This window comes from Ips typographus, linkage group LG4 (assembly GCF_016097725.1).
Source record: "Ips typographus isolate SLU linkage group LG4, UJ_Ityp_2.0, whole genome shotgun sequence".
NCBI lineage: Eukaryota > Metazoa > Arthropoda > Insecta > Coleoptera > Curculionidae > Ips > Ips typographus.
In genome coordinates this window covers 2,177,058-2,202,692 of record NC_138425.1, presented here as the reverse complement: position 1 = coordinate 2,202,692, position 25,635 = coordinate 2,177,058, and the positions used below count along the sequence as shown (strand labels likewise).

The window sequence follows — 25,635 nt, the reverse complement described above, 5'->3', positions numbered from 1 at the left end:
CCTTATTCTAATGGCGGTTTAGCAAAATCTATAAGAGTTCAAATAAAAAAGTTACAACCCTTAAAAATACAAAAAATGACGAGTTTTGGTAAAAAGTGCATTTTTTGGCAAATTTTTATTTTGCTCCATAAGGGTTCCAATGCACAGCAAAAGGCATATTTATAACTAAAAACCTTAAATTAGCTGAAATAACACAAAAAAAAGCATTTTAAAATTTTTCATTTTTCAAAAAAATTGAAAGAATGGGGGGGGTATTAGGCATCTTTGTTAAGTACTTTTTAAGATTCAATATCTCGGTAACGTGAGGAGCTAGAGAGGCGAGTTTTGGCTCATTTTGTAGTATTTTTTGTCCTCTTTCTAGTGGTGGTTTCGCAAAATCTATAAAAGTTCAAATAAAAAAGTAACAACCTTTTAAAAATACAAAAAATGACAGTTTTGGTAAAAAGTGCATTTTTGGCAAATTTTTATTTTGCTCCATAAGGGTTCCAATGCACAGCAAAAGGCATATTTATAACTAAAAACCTTAAATTAGCTGAAATAAACACAAAAAAAAGCATTTTAAAATTTTTCATTTTTCAAAAAAATTGAAAGAATGGGGGGGTATTAGGCATCTTTTTTAAGTACTTTTTAAGATTCAATATCTCGGTAACGTGAGGAGCTAGAGAGGCGAGTTTTGGCTCATTTTGTAGTATTTTTTGTCCTCTTTCTAGTGGTGGTTTCGCAAAATCTATAAAAGTTCAAATAAAAAAGTAACAACCTTTTAAAAATACAAAAATGACAGTTTTGGTAAAAAGTGCATTTTTGGCAAATTTTTATTTTGCTCTATAAGGGCTCCAATGCACAGCAAAGGACATATTTATAACTAAAAACCTTAAATTAGCTAAAATAAACACAAAAAAAAGCATTTTAAAATTTTTCATTTTTCAAAAAAATTGAAAGAATGGGGGAGTATTAGGCATCTTTTTTAAGTACTTTTTAAGATTCAATATCTCGGTAACGTGAGGAGTTAGAGAGGCGAGTTTTATCTCATTTTGTAGTATTTTTTATCCTCTTTCTAATGGCGGTTTAGCAAAACCTATAAGAGTACAAATAAAAAAGTTATAACCCTTCAAAAATACAAAAAATGACAGTTTTGGTAAAAAGTGCATTTTTGGCAAATTTTTATTTTGCTCCATAAGGGTTCCAATGCACAGCAAAAGGCATATTTATAACTAAAAACCTTAAATTAGCTAAAATAAACACAAAAAAAGCATTTTAAAATTTTTCATTTTTCAAAAAAATTGAAAGAATGGGGGGGTATTAGGCATCTTTTTTAAGTACTTTTTAAGATTCAATATCTCGGTAACGTGAGGGACTAGAGATGCGAGTTTTGGCTCATTTTGTAGTATTTTTATCCTTATTCTAATGGCGGTTTAGCAAAATCTATAAGAGTTCAAATAAAAAAGTTACAACCTTTCAAAAATACAAAAAATAACAGTTTTGGTAAAAAGTGCATTTTTGGCAAATTTTTATTTTGCTTCATAAGAATTCTAATGCACAGCAAAGGGCATATTTACAACTAAAAACCTTAAATTATGTAAAATAAGCACAAAAAAGCACATCAATTAAATTTAATACACCTTATTAAAATCATATAATAGTTCATAGTAATGTATTTTTTGTTTTCGTTATTTGACACCCTGTATATCGATAACTAAACTTCTGACGACATATTATGCTAATTTTTCCATTTCTCACATGACCTATAAGTTCGTAATACGTACTCTGAAACAAAACACACAATTAATATAACCATATTATGTCGGTATAGGCTAAAATGCGATTCAAAATTCGTTTTTCGCGCTAATGACTAGAAGGAAAATTTTAAAACGAATTTACCCTCCGTGAAGGATTTTCGTCCCGGGAGAAAGTATTTGGGGTTCTAGTTCGTTAGTCTTCTCGAGATCTGACAGTTCCTTATTGAAAAATTGGCTGGCATTCGGGTCGATCGAAAGTAATTAATTATTTTTTGGCATTATCGGGCCCCCGCCGCCACCGTCTGGTTTTCTTTTTGCTAATTCATGAGCCGCGAACGAGTAATAAAACAGCTCGTCCCAGAAAAGTGGAACTCGATTCCGAAACCCGCGAAAAATCAACAGTCGCCAACGTTAAATAATTAACTAATTCAGTAATTGACGTGGTGCGCTAAAAGGAATGTTCGTCTTAAAAAGTGATTTGAGTTAATAAACCTCAAAACCCCGAGTGGGAGTTGAAGGAGTTCAGGAATAAAGTTCTGGATAGAGCACCCTCAGATTGCTTGTGCAATGACGGCTGCCAATGGCTGGCTTTCTCGTGATTAAGTCGCTCGTGCATGCATAACGACTCGAGCGGGATTTTTATTGACGTGCAATTAAAAATTTTCCGGGAAACTCGGAAAAACGAGGGCCCAACAGCTAATTTGGCAGCAGAAACTTGTTTATTTTCTTCTTCCTACCTTTGTAGAATGTTACGACCATAGTATCCATCCACACAGCATTTTTCATATATATCATGAAAAGCATTACTTTAAAAATGCTTAATTAGTCCCATAATGTGTTATATTATGTTAGACATTTTTTAAAATACAACAAAAATCAAATTGATCCCTCTACAGCCCTTAAAAGATCGAGGGCGCCCTCTAAAGCCACGAGAGCTCTTAAAATCGGTTCGTTTTCTGAATTTTTGAGCAGAACGGCGACATGCGAGCAGGCAGTTATCAAAGCCACTTAAACCCTCTTTTATTAGTCCCTTACAGGTTGTTAAAGGGTTACGAGTAACGATAATTTACAACTGCACAGACAAGGTTAGGAGCGGCAATTTTAAACCGTGAATTGCACAAATTGTATTCAACTATTTGGCAACAATGTCAATATTGCTCAAACTAACAAAACCGTGATTAATCCTCAATTATCCACCAAAAAAAAGCAAACTCAATCAGGATAAAAATTACTACGCAAGACATGTTGATTAAAGAGCAATCGTTCAGATGAGTACTGCAGTAAAGAGAAGGGAAAATTGATCTTTTCCTGGCGTTGGGTAACTGATACCTCGGGGGTTCACTTAAAAAGTCGAGAAAAACAGGACGATCCTTTTTAAAAGCTCTTTAATACGTATAGAGCTGCTTATAAGAGGATCGCTGTCCCGATTCCCTCCCGAGAAGCAGAAAAAAAGGGGAGATTGTTATCGCCTCTTTTAATTTACTTATGCTCGCCTTAAGATCTATTTTTACAACAAAAGCATTATGCCCTCGCAATAAAAAAACGGAGGGAAATTATGCTCTTGACGCCATTGTTTGTTGTGAAAGGTACAGGCCCTTTCACTTTATCACCTCATAAAAATGTCAGCAAAGGATTTTAATTTGTCTTAATTACTCCAGAAGATCTGGTGGATCAGAGAGGTAGTACTTACAAAAATATGAGAAATTTTTTTTACAAACATATTAATAACCTCTTTTTTCGAGATACAGGGTGTCAAGATTAAAAAATGTTGTTTTTTGTGTGATGTGATGTATTTTTTCGAATTTCTACGCCACTGGAAAAATAGGTGTGTTACAAACGTTTTCTAGAGCATTAGAATGTTCTACATTAAAATTTACTTATGATATTTCCTTAAAAAATTATTTTTATGATTAAAAACGACTTTTGTTGGGCTGTTTTACAAACGATTTTGTTAAAAAACATGGAACTTAATAAGGAAAACAATTTAATGAGTCAAAAAACATTTAAACCATTAGAAAGGTTAGATTTTAATAATAATTATTTTAACAAAATTAAGTTTAACAGAATATTAATTATTAACAGTTACTATAAATAATTATCCAACTATTTTTTTTATTTTTTCTGTTGTCCTTGTCCTAAGTTAATACAGGATTTTCCATAAAAGCAAATTTTATAGCAAAACTCAAAAATTACCCTTAATTTCAATTCAGTACTATGAAAAATTTGTGCAGCAACATTAAATTCGTAAATTTGTGAACAAAAAAATATAGGAAATGCCAACATATTTTTTTAACGTTACTGTAGTAATCGACTGTTGATATCACTGGAAATTTCATTTATTTAAAGCTTTTTTATGTATTGTTGTCTTAATTATTTAGCTACAAAATATTAAATAAATGTCGGTGATTGTTTTGGTCAATAAATATCACATGTAAACTTTCAAATACAGGGTGAACGAAACCAAATCTTCATAAGGTTTAATTCCATTAAAAAACCGTTTAAACTTTTTTAAACTCATTTTCTACTTTGGAAATTTACCTCTAAAATATTTTCTGAAAAGTGGGGTTAAAGGACATTTGCTTTCTTCTTTCTTAAAATATTAGTCTACTTATATTTGAAAGAGTTATAAGTGAAAAATTGTTGTTTTGAATAATCTTATATTTAAACACTTAAAATATTTATTTAAGTCACACAAATCGCTTTATAGCCAAATATTGATTTTTCCCAAATTAAAGAAGAAAAACTTATGTTTTTTAAATGATGTTATTGTTAGTTTCTAGATCATATGTGTATGAGTATAAAATTGTCTGCACTTAAAAATTTAATAAAAATTGGTTATCCCATTTAAATAAACAAAAGTTTGGTTTGTAACTCAAATTTGGAACATTTATAATCCAAAAATAAAGCACAAATATCTATCAAGACACGTATTTGGTAAACTTTTTCTAAAAAAGGAAAATTAGCGAGTTATTGATCAAAATTCACTCAATCACCCTGTACATATTGTGGGATTGATATTCAGTAAAAAAAAAGGGTAAAAGCGATTCAGTAAAATTTAATCATTTTCAGGCAATATCGTTCGCCAAAACCCCAAGGGCGTTCTCCCAAATTTTTTTTTCTGCGGGGGAAACAGTGGAAAATATAACTCAGTATTAATTTTGGCAGCAGAAATGGGCAATGAAATTAAAGCCGAAAGACGGAACAGTCTAAACCGATGTTCATTAAAAGGGTTGAAGCGGAAAGGGCACGAACGAGCTGCTCGAGACAGCACCGGAAACTCCAGGCACGTACGAGAGTGGCCCCCACACAAAAATCACTTGGAGTTTTATCATTCGAGTTATCATTATGCTAAGGTTTATTATAATATGTAACACAAACAAAACGGCCCACATGGTGATAGAGGACAAATAAATGGAAAGTCACGTGCGTCCACGACATAATCAAAAGCAACAGCATTCAGGACCACATCTTGAAGTGACCGTGGGGCTTTTGTGTCCCTCGAAATCGCAACAGGAACACGTTGCAAACTTGTGTGTGCATTTGAATAGGTCTGTCGCCGGACTAAGCCCTGAATGGTGCCTCAGTCAAATTCAATATGCAACCGAGACGTAACAAGATATTGAAAATGTCAAATTGTCAATCGAAGGAAAACGGCCGAGCATGTCGAATTCCGTACAGGTTTCTCGACTTGTAATTACGGTCTAACGTACAATAATGGAAAGTTTGCGAACTAGCCTGCTTTTAAATTAAATTTCCTCGCCTGTTACGGTCAGTGGATTTATTGAATTTGTAATGTTACATGCTGTGATGATGGAGTTTAGCTTGCCTGAAGGCAACTTCACTTGTTTTGCTTCGAGCAAACTGCCCATTATGATTTAATTTTTTTTTAAGGTTTAACTGTAGGAAAAATCAGTGCTCATTTTAAAGGTTCGCCAGTTAATTATTAGTGGATGGCCAAAAGGGTCTTTATGGTATCAATAATGCAGAATTCGGTCTGGCTGATTGGCTCTTGTTTCGGGTCAAGTGACCAGCCGGGAGCACCTCGAGAGGTTAGTTAATTCTTCGCGCGTCTCCACGGCCTCTGTCAAACAATCAACAAACCTTCATCAAGCCGCTCTGAGAGGTCTGCTGAATCCAGATAAAGCACTAATTCCCGCAATCAAATATTGATTCAAAACTCACCCCCATTCCTCTTTCTTAAAGCGGCAGACTGGGCCGATTTTCAAACGATTTTAAACGCAGTATGATTCGTTTTTTTTAACAAAACAGTCTTTTGTGAATAATCTAAATCAATTTCCAACCAGAATAATTATTATCCAAGAAATTCATAATATTCACAAATTTAGAAGCTTATCCTTGTCAATAAACCTACTGGAAGTCATAGAAGGTCCAGTCAACAAAAATTTTATAAAGGTGGTGAATTTTATTAAGCAAAATGCAATTCTGACTCGTTTTAAAAATACCGTAACGTTTTATTTACTACTTTTGTTCTTTTTCGTCTAATCTGGTTTTCTTCTATTATTTAGAATCAACTGCAAAAGTAAATTCAAAATTTTTCAGTTTTTTTTTCTAAATGCTTGTTATTGGTTTTTCGAAAATGTATCAAAAACCAAGCAAAAATTTTAAGTTTTTAAAACGGCATTGGACTGTCCATTAAATTCTCTAAAAATTCCCCATTTAAACTTTGCATTCGTTCTTACGGTTGTGAGATTCCTGTATAGAGAAACGAATTTTGGACATACTGTATGTTTTTATTAAAAATAGAAAACTGACCACAAAATATCTGTTATTTCAGTCATATTTTTGAAATTTCTTTAACGAAAAGGGTTAGCTAACTCGCTTTTTCAATTATATAGCACATTTAACTCATTAATTCCCGTTAAAGATGGAGATGAGTTCAGCACGTCAATTTCCTCCTCACTATTAACGTTTATAGAATCTCGTTCTTGGAAAAATATCAAACTGATACGAGTGGCGTCTGTTAACATTGAAATATGCGAATGTTTGGTAAGGTTTTCGGCAGAATGTTCTACAAGCACATTGAAATTTGCTTACTTTAACATTATTGTGGCTGCAAAAAGTAGTAACACCACCAGTTACCTTGAAGGCCTACATCGTAGACTAATAACTCTTTGTCACATCCAGAATATTTACACTCTTCAAGTGCGCTTTTGGACACTTCTGTAAGTCTTCTAGAAAGTCCGTAAATGTCACACCTTTATCACCATCTGCTTCTTCACAATCATCAATCAAATCCTCATCACTGTCTTCTTTAATACTAACATCCAATAAATAAGAATACTCCTCAAATATGTTTAATTGTGTTTTGACACGCTCCTGGACAAAATTCATCAATCACAATTTTGTAAGAGTCTGTCCGGACTTTTACTTGATTCTCCTGCAATCAGCTGATGTCTTTGACCACAATATATCTGCAAAAGTCCCAAAAACAAGATGGTCGCTGAATATTACCAAAAAATTATCAGTCTCTGGAGAGTATTCTACGTGAGAGTAGCCAAACTCCTCGGAAGCTGTTCTCTTTCTTCTCTCTTCTCTCTTTCCATGTAAAATGCACTATAGAAGTGTCATCATAATTAATTGCTAGACAGTTTAGACAAGTATCTAAATATGGATAAAGAGATAGGGCTGGATAACTCATCAACTTATGTTTTTTTGAATATTTTGTGGAACAGTTAAATGTACATAAAATTGTCAACTCGATAATCAGGTTTCAAGGTTTCGTTAGAAGGATTCAGGTCATGTAGATGTGTCACATCTTTAGTAAATTTTGATGTTTGAAGTTTCTTCAAGAAGACAAAATTATCCTTCAGTAGCCGTAAAGTTACACCAGCAACTTCCCTATGACCGTAAGACTTGAAAACGAGCTCTAGAAAGTTGCTTTCATGTATCAGGTAAGTCAATTTGTCACGTTTACTACAATCACTACGATGTAGTGACTTAAATGACGCTGCTAGAATTGAAATCAAGGTTGAAATTAACTTCTTTCAAAACTCCCTCTAAAATCAACTGAGAAGTAACACATTCAGAAGGAACTACTTTCAGATATTTGGTGTGAAGCTTTAAGCATTCAACATCATTCACCAAAGTGTAAAAGTTTTGTACTTTATTGATTTTAAGGTGTCTTAAGTAGTTTAACTAGGTCAGTTTTAGATTTATGGTGTCGCGGAGTATGTTTACCCTCCAAAATGGACTTAAAATCATTATTAACTTGAGATGTTGAAAAAAATTTTATTAATACAATTTAACATCATTTTTAGGTATAACCAAGCTTAGTTTTGAATTTAAGTCTTTGGTTTTATTTCACCTTATTTTTTTTCTTTAATTCTATCGATTTCTAGATCAAAATTGTTCTGGCTTTATTAGAAAACGATGATTTACTGTTACGACTTTTTTCGGGCCTGGAGGAAAACAAGAGCCGAAAGCCGGGGCGCTAATAATGTTAATTAATATTTGAATGTGGGCGCAAACGGGCACGAATCCTTCAATATTGGCTGACTGATTTTTTTCGCAAGGGGAGGGCGAAAGAGCACCTGTTATTACGGATACATTTTAATGAAAGTCTTGTCGACAAAGTCGGACGAAATTAAAAATTTAATTTGCAAAATGCTATTAATTTTTCATGGAGACGTTGATCTGTTTGTTCGAAGCCTTTTTTTCGCGATATTGGAAAAAGGGTAAGATCGCCAACATGATCGACGTTATTAAAAAAGTCAGCAGGAAATGTGTACCTACCCTGATTTAAAACGAAAGTTGGGGCCATTTATGCTTCAGGCATTGACAATACGTCTGGCTCTGGTGACTCCGTATCTATATTTCCTTTAGAATTAGTTTTTTTACAACTTTATAATGTCCGGCTTCATTCGACTATAAAGATAGAGGACAAACACGTTCGACTCGAATAAATTTCTCCCCTTCGACATGCCCGACAAATAACTGCTGCTGGACTTTAGGTTTTTCTCATAAGCGGCTCGTCACCAGAAGATTCTTAATATTCTTCAATCAGACTGCTTTTTACCGTTGCATCAGTGTTATCACCATTCACCCAAAAAGTGTCTAAAGTGATTGAGTGTGATTTAAGTGCAGAAAAATAAATAAAATGAATTGTTTATGAAGAACGCCACTGGTGAAGATCAACCGTTTAACGTGCTCGTGGAGGCGACCGAATGGCTACTCCTCCACGACATGTAAGCCTCCATAAATCAGGACCGATATTACCATGAGCATATTTTCTGATTTATTGAGCTAATTGGGCTACTTCCACATAGAGATATCTCGGACTCTACCCGACGGCTTTTCGGAAAACTGCGATAAATTATCGGACATACGTGGACGAAAGATCCCCCTTTTTATCTGGACATTAAAAGCTAGTTTATGGCAGAAGTTTCTACTTAATTTTAAAGCTGCTTCCTGCTTATTTCGTTGCCCTAGAGATTATTGAATTGAATCACTTGTTCAATGGATTTACAGACTTTGTAAGTTAGTGTTGTAAATAAATATGCAAATTTTATTAGAACTAAGAAATGTTTGTCACACAAAACTATTTTCTGAATATGTAACTGAACTGTCTGATTATGTTAAAGAATACAGTGGCGTGCCAACAATAAGGACCGGGCAAAATTATAATAACTCGAGGTGGTCCCGTTCACGTTCTCGCACCCCCGCGACGACTTGATCAATATCCCTCCTTGGCCGTCGCCCCCCCTTTTGCCCCCGCAGACCCGGTCTTAATTAGGAGTTGAATCTGTGGCGGACATACATAAGGGAGGCTAGACCAATATGCACCAGGCTGCCTTGCTCTCTTAGCGTCACCGCGTGCAAATGCGGTTTAAAACAGCGACGGCACCATCTGGGCTTTAAAGGGTCGTTTTTATAAGCAAAATGAGGAAAAACGGTGTTTGCCTCTCATTTCTAAAAAAAAATTGATACAAACCGTTGAGGATCACTTGAACTAGATATAGTGTCAACGTTTAAATTGTAAACCTTTTCTACCTCAACAATCACTTTTACCAAGATTCTGTTTCAAAAGTAGAATCAAACCACTTGGTGGAAAACTACTACAAAATTGTTGATTTGTGATCTTTTGACTTTGACACTTTTCCAATATAACACTTCAAATGAACGAAACAATACAACACTTAAATGATACTTAAATTTAAATTAAATAATTAATTTTTAACTAAATAATTTAGAATTAGTTTAAAGTTTATTTAAATAGTATATTTCATTACCAGTACAGAAATGAGGATTTTTCCGTGCGCGCGTGACAAATTCAAGAGAAAGTCATGCAAGAACGGAAAATCCATTTCTGGACGAGTAATGAACGATATTTTTTATTATACTTAGGTGCCTGAAATCAACATAAACAAAAAATATCGCAAAAAATTATTAAGAAAATCGGGAATATTTATTTTTATTTTTAAAACAGTAAAAATTTAAGTACATACAACTCAAATTAACAAAAAAAAATACAAGTAGGTAATTCTAAGAAAATTAATTTTGGACAGAACCGTTATTATTAATAGTAATATTTATTGTACAATTCGTATTATTGTTGAAGCTCAATCCCTTTTGCATTTCTTTTTGTTGAACTAAAGACTCTGCTAAAGATGTTGAAGCGGAGTGTTCGTGTGTTTGTCTTTGGTTCTCTTGATTGACTGTTACAGATGTTGTAGTTTCCAAGTTACAAGGGCTAAACAACTTCCGTGATACTTCAATTTTTCTTTGTATGGACTCTTCTATATATCCTTCTGCTACATTGGAAGAAAGCCATCGTCCGTGTCTTTTCAAAGTGAGCAAATCACCGCCGTTTTCCACCAACATGGTTGCCGAAGAGCGCCTTAGCCCATGTCCGGTATATTCTTCGGGATTTTTTAGTTTTAGGTATTTTGCAACAAGTTTTGGAATACCACTGATAGTATAGCACCCAACATGTTGAGCGTAACATCTTTGGTTTCGGTATGCAACAAATAATCTTCTACTCTCCATATGTTTAGGGCGGAGATCTGCGTATTTACGGTAAATTGTACAGGGATCGAATTTGCAATTTTCATTGGTAATGGTAAAACTTCTTGACCTGTGAGTTTTTCCATCTCGTAAGAACACGACAAGGAAACGCCCATTATCTTCCACATCATCTAAACTCAAACGTATTAAATCATCTCTGCGGCATGCACCGAAGATGCCAAACACTAAAATTACTTTTGCTAGTAGATATTCTTCCATCTGAAGCTTCACATAAAAATTTGGTTACTTGTTCTGCTGTAAGAATCTTGGATTTCTTTGGTATATATCCTACAGCTTGTCGTTTCAAAAAAGCAATCGTTTTTGGATATTGATGGTGAGTATTTTCTTTTATTGCCAAACAACTCTTTAACATAGAGAATCGACTCCATAAAGTGGAGGATTTCATAGTGTTGGCTTTTTCAGAAAAATATACTAAAAGAATATCGTCACTCACAATTTTGATTCGTTTCTGAGTCCGCCATTCGGTAAAACTGTTATATTCTTGTTCATATCTCAACCTGGATTTCACTGGTAATAAATCTGCACTCACTTCTGCCGCTCGTTGTAAGATATTTTCGGGAATATCCCGATTTTCTTCACAATATGAATTCGTTTTTGCAAAATGTAATAAATACATAAATACTTAATTTTCACTGACAGAAAATAAAATTTGTCATTAATAAATAAATCGTTGCTATAGACACATTACTCGTTTCTTTTTTTTCTTCGGGTTGCCATAGGATATCTAGTATCATGGATATCTATGTTTATTATTAAGCGCACGGAAAGAGGGATCGGGAAAAAATTTCCGTGCGCTGTTCCGAAAATGTCATATTTACTGTATTTTATAAACAGTTGAAAATGTAGTATTTTCTGTTAAGTATAATAAAAATACAATTACTGCCTTCTAAGGACTGTCAAGACTTTTGTATCAAATTCCTAAATGCAAAAAAATTGAAAAACAAGTTTTTTAACCTCCTGCTTTGATCCTTGTTATAGTGTATACAATATCCAGACAAACCAGACAAATTTTTGCTGTTTTTGTACCTTATTTTTGGTTACCACACTGTGGTTTTAATGCGGCTGAAAACCCGAAAGCTGATCAAAAAGCCGGCTTATTAAAAGCCAACTTTTGATAAAACACCCCTCCCTCTCGCCTTTGTAACTCATAAAATATAGCGAACCTTCCATAAATAATGGTCCTGAGTGGCTTACGGTGTTTACCGACTTCCTTTGCAGTATCAATAGCTTCCTGACTCTTTTAAGTAAAATCTTTCATAAAAACGAACAAATTACCGGAAGAAAAGAGGATGTTTTCAGGAAGCAACGCTTCAACGGCGAGAATCCTTTTTGGCGTCCAATTCCACCTAAACGCGTTTTGGTAAACAAAGCCGCCTGGCGCTTGTTTTTCGCCTTTATAAAGCCGAGCTTGTTTTTCTTTTACACTTTAAGCGAAATAAAATGAATATAACGTGCACGGTAAACGACAAAACGATCCGAAACTGCCAAATTGAATTACGCGATGTGGAACAAGACCTATTTAGACTCCCCACACGAGCGCCAGGAGAATGTTTGCCAAATAGAGCAATCGTGCTGATATATTGACATTTGAGGGTCGTATAATATGAAGGGTCCCACCACTGACCGCCCTTTTGAACTGCAAATACGAAAATATTTGCAGGCAACCAAATTATTAGTCCGGAAGCTATGAAGAGTATCAAATGCTCCGAAAAATGCCGAAAGGTTAATCTAATACCTGTTGATGAATGGAAAAAGAAAATAAAAGAGGCGAGTGATAAAAAGCGGTTTTCTTTTGAACGTCACGTGGAGTGGCTCTTCCTCCGGATTTGTAACGCCCTCGCTGACTGAGCGGATCTTTACAAAAAATTTAGGGAGTCTGGGAAAATCGGATTTCAAAAGGTGTCAACTGCACAAACACTTGATTTTTCCAATCCTCCATTCATTTTCTTGACTTTCTTAACGGCTCTTTACTTAATGAACTTTCTTTGATGAGTGTCTCAATTTAAAAAACGCAAACAAAATAGTACTATGAATTAATATGGAATCATCACAACCGTAAAGCAGTGGTTTGACGATTAAAATTAGAAGGAAGTAATAATAAAGTTAGGTTCTCGAAGTTTCTCCTCAAATCACCCACCTTATCACTTAGCTGCAATGTAGGAGGAGAACAGACGACAGTGGCTTTTTACGGCACCACTTTAATTAAATCCGTTTGTGACATCTACCGCCAGCGCGAATGTTGTCACCGTTTCTAACGTACAGATTTCTACGTGATGCGGTTTTGTAAAGAGCAAATTGCCCTCCGGAAATCTAGCACCGTTTCCCCCTTACTTATTTCACTTTACAGGAACAAAAATGAGCCAGGTATTGTCAAACCTCTTTGCAGGTAGTTTGGTCTAAATAACGTTACTTTCTAGACTGATAAAGGGACAGAGTTTCAAAATAACCCTACACGGGTGTGTTTCATTAAAGATTAAGGTTGTGAGTTTTAATGAGAGATTTGATTAAAAACGCATTAAGAGGGTTGTAATATTATCCACGTTGGTCCGGACTAACTAAATCCCTTTCTGCCCTTAATTACATGCGTTGGTCAAGTTAAACTGGATTTGCCTTTTTAATCTACTACTCATTTTCTCAGTTAGTTTTTATCATAATTTTGTAATTTTTTTTCAGATTTGACCACACGGAATTTACCATCTCACTCCAGGGTTATGCAAAGTGTAAGTATTAATCATAAATTCCGTTTTTTAAAGATATTTAAGCAACTTTCAAAAATAAAAAAAACATCACTGGAAAGAGGAGTTCAAGACGGTTCTCGGGCCTGAAATTAATTGAAAACTGTGTGTTTTTGTGTATTTTATTATAAATATCAGCATGTTCAGTAATTTTAATAGAAAATAATAATATTTGATAAAGAAGTATTACTATCTGTTCAATAATCAATCCAGTCTATATTTCTAGACGTTTTTGCCAGAATTCAAAATGAATTAAAAATGGAGTCTTACAGTGGTTGGAAATTTTTGTTCATACTATTATACACTGGCAATAGACAAATTTTAATGAAACTCTCTGGATTTATAGATGAATGTGTCATTTATAGATGAATGATCGGCTCATCAGGAGCTGAGCTGCGTGTACAGGGTGCTGCATTTTACGGGGTACAGAGAAAACGGTAATAAATAGAAAAAAAGTAGCATACGTGTTCTGATCTCTTTTTCTGAGCTGAGATGACTGGCGAAAAGTGGGCGGCTTCTTTTGTTTCGAAGATACGGGGGGCTTTTGAAAATTGGTCATTTTGGAACCTCCTCTGTATTTCATTGGCTATTAAATTTATCAAAAAAGGAAAAACGGTTTCCGGTAGAAGTTTTGACGTAGAATCCAATGGCATAGTCAGTTTTTTTCTATTACGTTTAGTTTCTGACATATGACAGTAAGTTATATTTTTTTAAATGGAACACCCTATATATTTTTAGTTTATTTAATTCTGTTGATTTTTACTTTTTCAACGGTGTATTAAAACATATAAGTTTGTAAACGTTAATCTTGGTAATTAGAAAAAAAGCGTTTCCTTAACAAAAAAGTGCTAAATAATATGTATAAAAATACCCACAGTCGAAACAAAATTTGGCTATGTTCATATTAACATGTTACATGTCGTTTATAAACAGTTTTTTCAACTTCTACCTTAAAAATAGTAGAAAATAGAAATGGCCTCTTTTCTTATTAAAGTGACGGTAGAACTGTTTGTAACTTAGATTTTTAATAAGATTTATTAAAAATATTTAATTTTCTGATGTGTTACTTTATATGATTTCCGATTTTGTTTGGTATTTTAGATATTGGCCTTTTATTAGCTTAGCAAAAGTCTTTTTTTAAAATAACAGAATTAACCTCCACAAACTTATATGTTGTAATACACCGTTGAAAAGGTAAAAATCAACAGAATTAAATGACGTAAAAATATATAGAATGTTCCATTTAAAAAAATGTAACTTACTGTCATATGTCAGAAACTAAACGAATTAGAAAAAACTGACTACGCCATTGCATTATACATGAAAACTTCTACCAGGAACCGTTCTTCCTTTTTTGATAACTTTAAGAGTAACTGAAATACAGAAGAGGTTAAAAAATTACCAATTTTCGAAAACCCCCGGTATCTTTGAAACAAAAGAAGTTTGCGCCGCCCACTTTTCGCCTCTCAACTCAGAAAAAGAGATCAGAACACGTATGCTACTTTTTATCTATCTTTTACCGTTTTCTCTGTACCCCGTAAAACCATCGAAAATGCAGCACCCTGTACAAACTGTAGGAATTAGTATTGGCAACATTACTAAGAATAAGTAACCATATTACTGGGCATTAAATTAGTATTATTAATAAAATTGAAAAGGTCTAAATTATATTATAAAAGAATTAATTAAACAAAAAAATACCAAAAAAAAAATTGGTCAACGTTGACGCCCTCTATCGGGCAAACGACTAACCAATCGATTTTTCGAACATTTTCTGACTGGTTAAAGGCTAATTTGACTAAAGAAAATTAGGAAAACACAGTCACGTGACTTACTAGATTTAGCTTAGAAATTTATTGAAAAACTGTTTTTGCAAATGACAAGTTTCGTAAGGGTCAAATTTGCCTGAAACACCGCCACTATCCTAATGGGTTTTGCCCGATATGTTGGCCAGTTAGTGCAAGCGAAAATCGACCTTAATGATGATTGCTACTACTCTAGATTTGACAATCATTGGGCTAGGTTTGTGCCAAATATAAGGGCCGTAGCTGCTCGTTTTTTAAAAAAATCCTTTAAAGATATTAGAACGGTAACAGTCAAGGAAAACATTTTTTTTAAAATATATAGGATCTTCCATTTAAAAAATGTAACTTACTGTCATATGTCAGAAACTAAACGGAATAGAATAAAACTGATTACGCCATTGGATTCTACGTCAAAACTTCTAGCGGGAACCATTCTTCGTTTTTTGATAACTTTAATAACAAATGAAATACAGAGGAAGTTCCAAAATAACCAATTTTCAAAAGCCCCCCGTATCTTAGAAACAAAAGAAGTTTGCGGCGCCCACTTTTCGCCAGTCATCTCAGCTCAGAAAAAGAGATCAGAACACGTATGCTACTTTTTTTCTATCTATTACCGTTTTTTCTGTACCCCGTAAAACCATCGAAATGCAGCACCCTGTACATTATGAATACTTCCAGGTTTCTTGAAATCAACAAGTGGGAAGAGAAAAGTAAGTTTTACTAGAAAGCCAAGTTTCGATCAGGTCGGTTCATCAGGAGTAGAGCTCGACCATAAATATTTCTATATTGTTTTGTATAGTAAAATATCATTTTGGTTGGTATTGGTTTAAAACAAACCGTTCACTCAATGAAATTTACTCTAAGCATTGGACAGCAAGTAGCAAAATGGATCATAATGACGTTTAATTATTTTTTAATACAAAAAAACTATGCAGTTTTAAAAAATTGTTTACATATAAGTAATATCTGGTTTTACGACCAGTGCAGTATGTAAAGTTATTAGAATGGAGGATTATAAACCATACTGCATTTTCAAAAGCATATTCGGATGTTTTAGAAAGCAAACCATGACTTATAACTTAACATAACTTATTATTAGAAAAAACACCTTGTACTCACACTAAACTATAGCTTCTACTTACATCAAAGCAATATAGTTTCTCTCTAATAAGCGACGAAACGAAAAGTTTAAGGGTTCGAACAATATAGCATAATTGCAGGCTCGTAAACCATATATGAGGTTATGGCCATGAATTAAGTTTATGGAGTTGGGACGAGCGTTTCGGTTCTCTGGAGGATCCGATTTTTATATCAGATTTCGGGCACGTTTTGTACGTATTTCGAGGACGTGCCACTCGAGCCTCGGACAAATCGCGATGCGAACTCTTCTCGACACGTAATGATCTTTTCAGTAAAAATGTTTTCATCGGATTTGATTTCGAGTGGATTTTTAAAGGAGTTTACCGATGTTTGAGTGATGCGCACAGTCTTTTCAAAAAATCTCACAAGTAGTCAGGGAGAGAGAGTCCTTTTCATGCAACTCTAAGTATCCAACATTTGCTAACTAAAACCTACATATTTAATAATGTTATATAAAAAGATTTGATTGAGTTAAAACCTAAAATCACGATTCTCATTTTCTAGCTCTAAAAATAAAATATTAATTACCTTGTCAAGTAAAAGTTTTCCCAAAATGACAGACGCACCCTTATCATACTTTTCCCAAAAAAAAAAGAGGAACGTTTAATTCGTCGACTTAGTCTTTAATCCAGACACGGCAGCCTTCCAAATTGGACCAAAAACAATCTGGAATTATATTTTGATTTGGATTTAGTTATTAAAATATACAAGGAAGAGGAATTAGCCCGATTTCCTTAAAGAGATATAACAAGAAATGAAAGAAGCGGGATCTGGGAAATCCAGTTCGAGCCACGTTGCCACGGTTCTATCCAGCCCTTTACTTTATGCTTTTTTTACTTAACTTTTTGTGTTTTTTTTTTCTAAAGTTGTTTTTTCAGGGAATTTTAAAGTCCAAATGGTATGAAGCCAAATTTTGCATTGGAAATATGTTTGATGTAGGTTGTCTAAACAAAACTATCGGCAACACAGCGTTACCGGTCTGAATAAATTAGTGGCAAAAGTGGGATATAAAATTTTGAATATGAATGGGAAATTTTGCATCCGTAATAAGTCCTTTTCAGAAACAAAACCGAGCTGACTAGAACATATGTAGATGAGACGAGGAGATTTGACGTGGAATATAAGTATTAGCCCCGGACCCGGGGTAATTTAAAATTTTAAAGAGACGGTTAAAACGTTCTCTGACTTTCGCGGAAATTGTATTCGCGATATCAATTTAGTCAGCTTAATTCGGAAATGAATATTAATGGCGCCGATATCGGTTCGGTTTGCTCAAACTTAAAACGGCGAATCGAAACCGCTAATACGATTTTTCCAGGTTCCCCGCCATGTTGGTTTGATCGGCATCTGTTTGCCCAGATTTCCCGTCGCGACATCCTTCTCTCATCTGTCTTTGTACACATCACATTACCACCGTGAATTTTTTTGCGTCAATCCTCTTAAGCATCCTGGAACAGGGTTACGTATTGATAGGGATGTTTGGTAGGCCTACTATAGTGATTTCATTTATTTACAAAATACACAAATCTAATAACGTTAACTTAAAAAAAAGCAACTAATTTTTTGTCATAAGCCCAACAGTGAAATGTTGGTGATCATTACAAGTCATGGGGAATTGGTTAATTAAAGTTTAAAACTTTACTCTACATAGTAAGCCCACTTATCCGTATCAAGTTTTGGTATTAAGGAAAGATTGGAAACGAAGATTATGTGTATACTACACCTGAACCCTCCTTGTAAGCTCAATAAGTGATAAATATGCATGCAATTTACCAAAAAACATTCTGACTACTCAGTATGTATACGTGTGTTAGGTTAGGTGATCTCTTCAGGTTCTTTTTCTATAATATTCATTGTATGACCACTTCAGGAGGACGTATTTTGTTTTCTATAACTTTTTCACTGGGAAAAAACTCCTCAAAACTCTCACACTCACTCTCAGTATCCACAATGACATTTGTAGGAGGCTCTGGCACTTTTAGAAGGTTCTCAGTAGCATTTAGAGGTCTCTGGCACATTCAAAATAGTCCTAGAAGCTTCTGATAGTTTAAAACAATTTTAGAAAGTTTTCAAACACTTGTAGAGGCAATTGGCACTTTTTAGAAGGTTCTCAGTAGCATTTATAGGTCTCTGGTACATTCAAAATAGTCGTAGAAGCTTCTGATAGTTTAGAACAATTTTAGAAAGTTTTCAAATACTTGTAGAGGCAATTGGCACTTTTTAGAAGGTTCTCAGTAGCATTTATAGGTCTCTGGTACATTCAAAATAGTCCTAGAAGCTTCTGATAGTTTAAAACAATTTTAGAAAGTTTTCAAACACTTGTAGAGGCAATTGGCACTTTTTAGAAGGTTCTCAGTAGCATTTAGAGGTCTCTGGCACATTCAAAATAGTCCTAGAAGCTTCTGATAGTTTAGAACAATTTTGGAAAGTTTTCAAATACTTGTAGAGGCATTTGGCACTTTTAAGAAGGTTCTCAGTAGCATTTAGAAGTCTCTGACACATTCAAAATGGTCCCAGAGGCCTCTGACAATTTAAAGCAATTCAAGAAGGTTTTAAAATACTTGTAGAGGCATTTGGCACTTTTAAGAAGGTTTTCAGTAGCATTTAGAGGTATCTGGCACATTCAAAATGGTCCTAGAGGCCTCTGACAGTTTAAAACAATTGTAGAAAGTTTTAAAATACTTGTAGAGGCATCTGGCACTTTTAAGAAGGTTCTCAGTAGCATTTAGAGGTTTCTGGCACAGACAAAATGATCCTAGAGACTTCTGGCACTTTTTAGAAGGTTTTCAGTAGAACTTAGAGGTCTTTGACACTTTCAAAATGATTCTAGAAGCCTCTGGCAATTTAAAACAGTTATGGAAAAGCACTTTTTAGAAGCTTCTCAGTAGCATCACAACAAAAATGTTTAACAAATACTTATCAGGCATCAAGTAATTTGAAAAAAGGCGCCCTCTATACAACACACTCAAATATGTATTCATACAGTATTCAACACCCAAAAAAATGAATTAACAAGGCTGAAACAAAAATCGAAATTAAAGATGTAAATTAAAAAAACTATAATACATAATCTATGAAAGTATGACACACAATTGTTTAAAATGATAATACTTCAAGCTTTTTTGGATTTAAAGTGTTTGGGTTGATGGCGCGATCCACAAAAGGTAAACATCTATCATAGGCTATAAAGTAAAGCTCAAAATGCGGGAAAAGTGAAACATCAAAACGGGCAACAAAAATTAATGGCCGCGCATAAAATCCGGACGTTTTATTTGAGGGAACTTCATTATGCGCCCGTAAATATACAAAGAAGAAGGGTTTGAATAATTACAATATTGTTTCAGTATAATAGGTTTGTTGTTGGCATAAAAGATCGGCACTAGTCCGTAAAATAAACTTGATGTCAGGATTTAGTCGCATCCGAAATTGAGGCGATTATTGCCGTTTTATTGCGGCTTCGGTTATTTTACAGTCGTTTTTCGACCGGTTTATGTATTTTGTGGCGAAAGGTTTAGTGTTATGCAAATTTACCGGATTGAACAAAGCCCTATAAAAATGTTTTAAGAGTAGACGTATTAGCGCCAGCTTGTGCCTTGCTTCTGGCCGAAATTACCCTTGACAGGTGTCAACCCCCAAACAATCAACTTGAGGGGGTGCATATTTCAATATGTACGAACAACCCGGGGCCAAATCAATCTAACCACAAATGAAATGATTTTTGTTTGAGTTTTTGCATAAACCACAGTTTATAAGTTGGAATTAGGATATTATTGATAGAAGATCAACAAACCAAATCTTTGATTGGTGCAATTGAACAAATATTAGAACCAGAGATTTTTTCTTTCTGAGCATATTTTTTTAATTTACCAGTGTAATGCAAAAACTACACTGAATAAACCAGATTTCGCTTATTTACTACTCAATTTGAATGCAACGTACCGACATCGGTGGCGTCAGCTTGTCAATCAGTTTCAATATTCCCTTTTCGAAATGTGCAGCGATTTGACAAACCGAAAACATTCTTTCCAGTTTTTCTATTTTTAATTTACCCCAGCACACACATTGCCCGTTACGATTGGCCACCCAGGAGTGTTTTATTGAGCACACAACAATTCAATAAACACGTTCTCCTTGCACAACAGTCAAGACAAATGTAGTGGAAAACGTGGGTCGTAGATCACGTGACCAATGAACCAAACGACCTTACATGTGTGTGCCATATTTTATTGACGAAATACTGGGAAATAGAATTCCAGAACGTACCTAAAGGAGGCAGGCAAAGTAATTTAAAGACGTCAACGGGCATTGAGCCTTGAATTTTCTAAAAAGCCGGGGCTAAGACCGACTTTCCTTTCCAACTTGTCTTAAGAAATCTGAACGCGTTTCCGGAAGAACAATGGAGTCGTTAATTAAGAGTTCTTTAGGAAATTTCGCCTCCATAAAAGCAGCTGCCCCGATGCCAGATTGAAAAGCCTTCATAGTTGAGTTTTTTGAATTTATTAAAACATTACAAATCCCCACTCAACTACACGCTTTGAATAAATTAACGTTCCTAGTGATTTTTTTTTTATATCTAATACCTAATTTGCGTGACAAAACATCGAATCAAAATACATTAGCTTTATTTAGTTTATACAAATTAATAGTGTGTTTGGCTGTGGTGAATTATGCAGCAAAACTTTTAAACCACTCACAATAGCCTTTTGTAAGGTTTTCTATTACAATAACTGGAACGAAAGAGTGGTTCACGAGAAATGAATAATTTAAGGAAAAAACTTTCTCGACTTTCGGTATTTTTTTACCACCGTTATTTGCCCTGGCAATTTGTTTTCCTACAGGGGTGTGGAAATGTTACATTAATATGTCATTTTACCTATCGATTCTCAATCACGGGACGGAATTATTTATACAAAAATTACCCCCGAAGAAAGCTGAAAACCGTCTATAAAACGAAAAAAATATTAATTTTAATCTCTCGTATACTAACCTCTGATTAGTGCTATTAAACGGTACGGAATACAGGCTTAATAATCATTTAACCTGGATGTAATTTGTTTAATAAAAAAAATAAGAGCTTTAAAGTTTTTAATCTAGAAAAACCACCCTCCGAGTATTTGGGATGTATATTCAGCCCTTGTTTTTGGCGATACGTTTTTGTCCGGCACGCGGGGGTAACGTCCCCAAAGAGCCAGTTGTCTTCATCACGACGTTTCGTGTATTAGCAACGGTCTCGAGGATGGTCCCCCGTTGTCTTTTTGGTCCCCGACACTCACTCCATCACCATTTACAGAGCACTGGGACGAATCGAACATTACGATAACACGCGAATGTATATGACCGACTACTACAAGATTAAGTTGGGCGGAAAATCACAATTACAAACTGTGCACATGTCCATTATTTGCGTAAATCAGAAAACTGTTTGGAAGTTTCACTGGGGACTGACCAAACCCAGTCTCTTTTTTGGGGCTACCCTGTATGTATTGGGAAAAAAACACTAAATAGGAGTTTCAAAAATATACACTGTGACCAGAATTGCAATGATAATTTGAATAGCGTAGTTACATGATTACAAAAAGTGTTAGTTTGCTATACAGAGTGTCTCTAGACTATGTTGACTTATTCAATTTATGTTGACAATCTTTCTTTTGTATCCGACTGTATTATATAGGGTATCTCTAAAAGGTCTGTACAAAATTCTATGACATCTCAAAAAACCAGACTTGAAAGTAATACGTTAGAAAATGTACATTATACAGTGTGTCCCGCTTTTTATGAGTACACCCTGATATTTCAGCTTTAAATTATAATGGTGATTGTATGTCACAAAAATTAAATGTTTGCTGTAGTAAACGTTTCTTATTTACCATTGGCGGGGGATAATAAATTTTTATGTTCTTTCAAGTATCCTACAATTAATTTAGACCACCCTGTATTCTCTGTTGGAAAAAGGGTCAAACAATGGAATGTGAAAAACTTATCCAACAAGGGGCAATATGTGTGCGGAAGGAACAAACGAACTCACATATTCGATAATTCCCTTTAAAAGCGTCGGGGAGATTCCGGGAGGGCCTCAAGAGGGCGCCGCTAATTTTTTATTAAAATATTTAAAATTGTTAATCCGCCGTTCCCCGATTCGAAACCTCAGCCGAATCCGGCATGCTAATCACCCTTCGCAAGCAACTCCTCGGAATAATTAATTAGCATTCTTTCTATATTTTACGTGCTCCTTTTTTTCGACGCCCTTCCCTTGTATCCGCATCCTCTCATTACATTAAAATTAGATTTAAAAATGTGGAAATTGTATCGTTGATTGCAATTCCGGAAGCCGCGCATAACTTTAAAGTGGATTTTCAATTAACCATCGAGTATAATGTATTTAAAGCAGCCGAGTTTGCTGTTTCCTAAAAGCTCACCAGGATGAAAAAAGTTTAGGGCCCCTGTTTGTCCTGTTTTTTCCTGTTGGTACTTTCGGTCCTAAGGCAGAGACGCCCCCAAACATGGATATTCGAGAGTATGATGGAAAAGGGCTTGAAATATGCCCTTTTTGGTAGGTTATTGATGTGGTTTTTTTGATTTCAGGTGCTGGATGAACGCAGATCATCGTCAGGGGCTTTACGAGCTGACTCCAGGCAAGTATTTTACATTCATATTTTGTATTCAAAATAAAAGCAACAATGTATGTTATACAGGGTGTCCAACTAACAGACTTGACTAAACGGCTAATCGTAGAGAGTTTTTATTTGAATTGATCTGCAAGAAATTTTTACACAGAAATACCGAAAAATCAATGAATGAAAACGAAGCTGGTATAAAGTTTGATTCGGTAATCGGTAAAAAAAAATCAGACCGTATCTCAAAAAGGGTCCAATAAAACGGTAAATAAATTTTGGTCCCGATATGAAGAGGGTTAAAATATCGCTTAAATTTGGCGGCGCAAAAATCAAGGAGGAAGGCGGCTGAGACGTCGGTGCCGCCTGCGACCTGGTAAAACCGTTGGCGGGGGCACCCCCTTTCGTGATTTATCGGGCCGACGTGATATACCGGGTGATATATGGGCAGAAGGAAATCTTAAGAAATCCACCATACGCGATATCTCGGACCGATCTATGAACCTGTCTGTAAATATAACCAGATTTATGCTGTCTTACCCGAAGCACCGGCGCGGTAAAATACGATTTCCCCGGGCTCACACTATATTTTCTTCTCGGGAAAGTGCTGCGTCGTTCCGACTTTTCTAATTACGGATCTGTCACTCAAAAATCGCTTTTTGATTTGTGTAGGTCCTTACATATGTGAATTCGAACGTTTGATAAAAGCGCTCTATCAGGAGTTTCCAGACCTCCACTTACCAACTGCCAACCGTATGATATACACACATATGGAATGAAATAAATCAGAAAAGTTCTTTTCTTCTAGTAAAAGTCGCGACTTCTCACCCCTTTTACATAAATTAACGGCGGTAAATCTTTAAAGAAAATGCCTCCGTCGTCTTTACGGCGGAGTGCACATGGTTCTTATCACCCCCCAAAAACGAGACTTTCGACAAATTAGTCATCAGTTTTGCTAGTTTCCCTTTTCTGGCTTTGTGCCGAATTTACGCAGGCTTCAAATGAAAATGTAAATTCCAGTTTAAGTGGAAAATGTTCGGTTTAAAACAATGCAACGCCACTTTTTCCAGTAGAAAACTATAATATATTTAGTAGAACGTTTACCGCTAGGGCGGTTTTTATTGTGCTAACCAGGCAATATGTCACGTAGTCGGAGCGTAGCAGATAAACGTTATTACATTCGGAGGTTTAGCCCTCGTACCTGACTTCCTACAAGCTAAAATACCACAGATTTACGTGTTGTTTGCCTTTTAGATAACGCTAACCAAAAAGACGTAAACACTAACTGTCACTTTTTACATAAAGCTGTAATAAAAATGAAAGTAAATTAATCTGTCAAAGGTTTTAAGGATGTCAGTGATGGTACGTAGTACTAGTGGTAGATTGGGATTGGTCAAGAAAAAGCAGCAAGCTGAAAGCTGCTTTTCTTTGACCAATCACACTCTGTTGTGAGTAATCTACACTTATCAATGTTACCATCATACCATTTATAATAAATAACTAACCTAACCTAGCTATTAGGTAAAAATAAATTTATCAATAATAAAGGTTCATTTCATTTCGTTAGGCGTTTGTACAAGAATATCATTTTAGTTGTGTATGTTTGGTTGCATAACTAAAAAGTAAATATAATATTGTATAGTGTCAATCGTGCTTTTGACGTCACTCTAACCCCATTTTTGACAACATTTCTGTTAAAAATGTATGGAAGTTTCAAGAGAGAAAATGTTTTCGTTATACTAATACTTTACAAGTTAGTTGCCATTTTTGTCTAGCCTATCGATACTCTGATAGTTCTCTCTTCCTATCATTGTTTTTCTACGAATAATATTGAATTTAAATTTGAACACAACATATTTTAAAAATTTAAACGAAGTAGTTCTTATTCACTCAGGCCAGGATGCACTGAGAACTAAACATTTTGATATTTCCTAAGGAAACCAAAAATGTTAGAAGATCAAAAGTCTGTTCGCAGAGACAATCTCCAACTAGTAATTAGAGAAATAGATACATCCATTGGCCACAAGTCAGAAAACGTCATAGTCACGTGAGCATTCAACCAATGAAACTTGACATTTACTGTTTCTGAGTTGGAAACCAGTCAGCGATTGCCTCTGCGAATAGACCTCAAGTTGACATAGCAAATATGTACGAAAATTTCAAAAAAAGAAAAACTACAAATCAATGGTTTCGACAAAGATGAAGATAATCTTACCAAGTGTCATATCCCCCCCAAGTCTGAAAAATTTCTTGTGACCAATTGTCTAGTTATGTCATATTATTTATCTTCCTCTTTTTCTCTATTTTGATCATTGTTTTTGCTGAACAAAGAAGAAAACACCGTAAATTCCTCTGGATTCGTTTAATCCATCGATGCATACTTCAAACCCCCCAAAAACACATATGAATTAAGAGGGTAAATTTAATTTAAAAAAATCGTCCAATTTAGTAGAGAGTCAAATGTAGTAACTTAATGCTTACTTACTTAGTATGGTAAAATATGTGGCATTCTAAAAAAAGCAGCTTTCTTCTTTTTGTGACCAATCATGTGAACTTATTATTA

At 34.8% G+C, this 25,635-nt stretch overlaps 1 protein-coding gene across 1 annotated transcript in view; it reads left to right on the top strand.

The window, feature by feature from the left end:
• The window catches only part of LOC145727754 (uncharacterized), a 152,029-nt gene extending 128,899 nt beyond the window's left edge, over window positions 1-23,130 (top strand). Inside the window, exons 4-5 of the mRNA XM_081977571.1 lie at window positions 13,455-13,501; window positions 23,044-23,130. Coding sequence (XP_081833697.1) covers window positions 13,455-13,501; window positions 23,044-23,130 — 134 coding nt within the window. The remainder of the gene's footprint in view (window positions 1-13,454; window positions 13,502-23,043) is intronic.
• The last annotated feature ends 2,505 nt before the right edge of the window (window positions 23,131-25,635 follow it).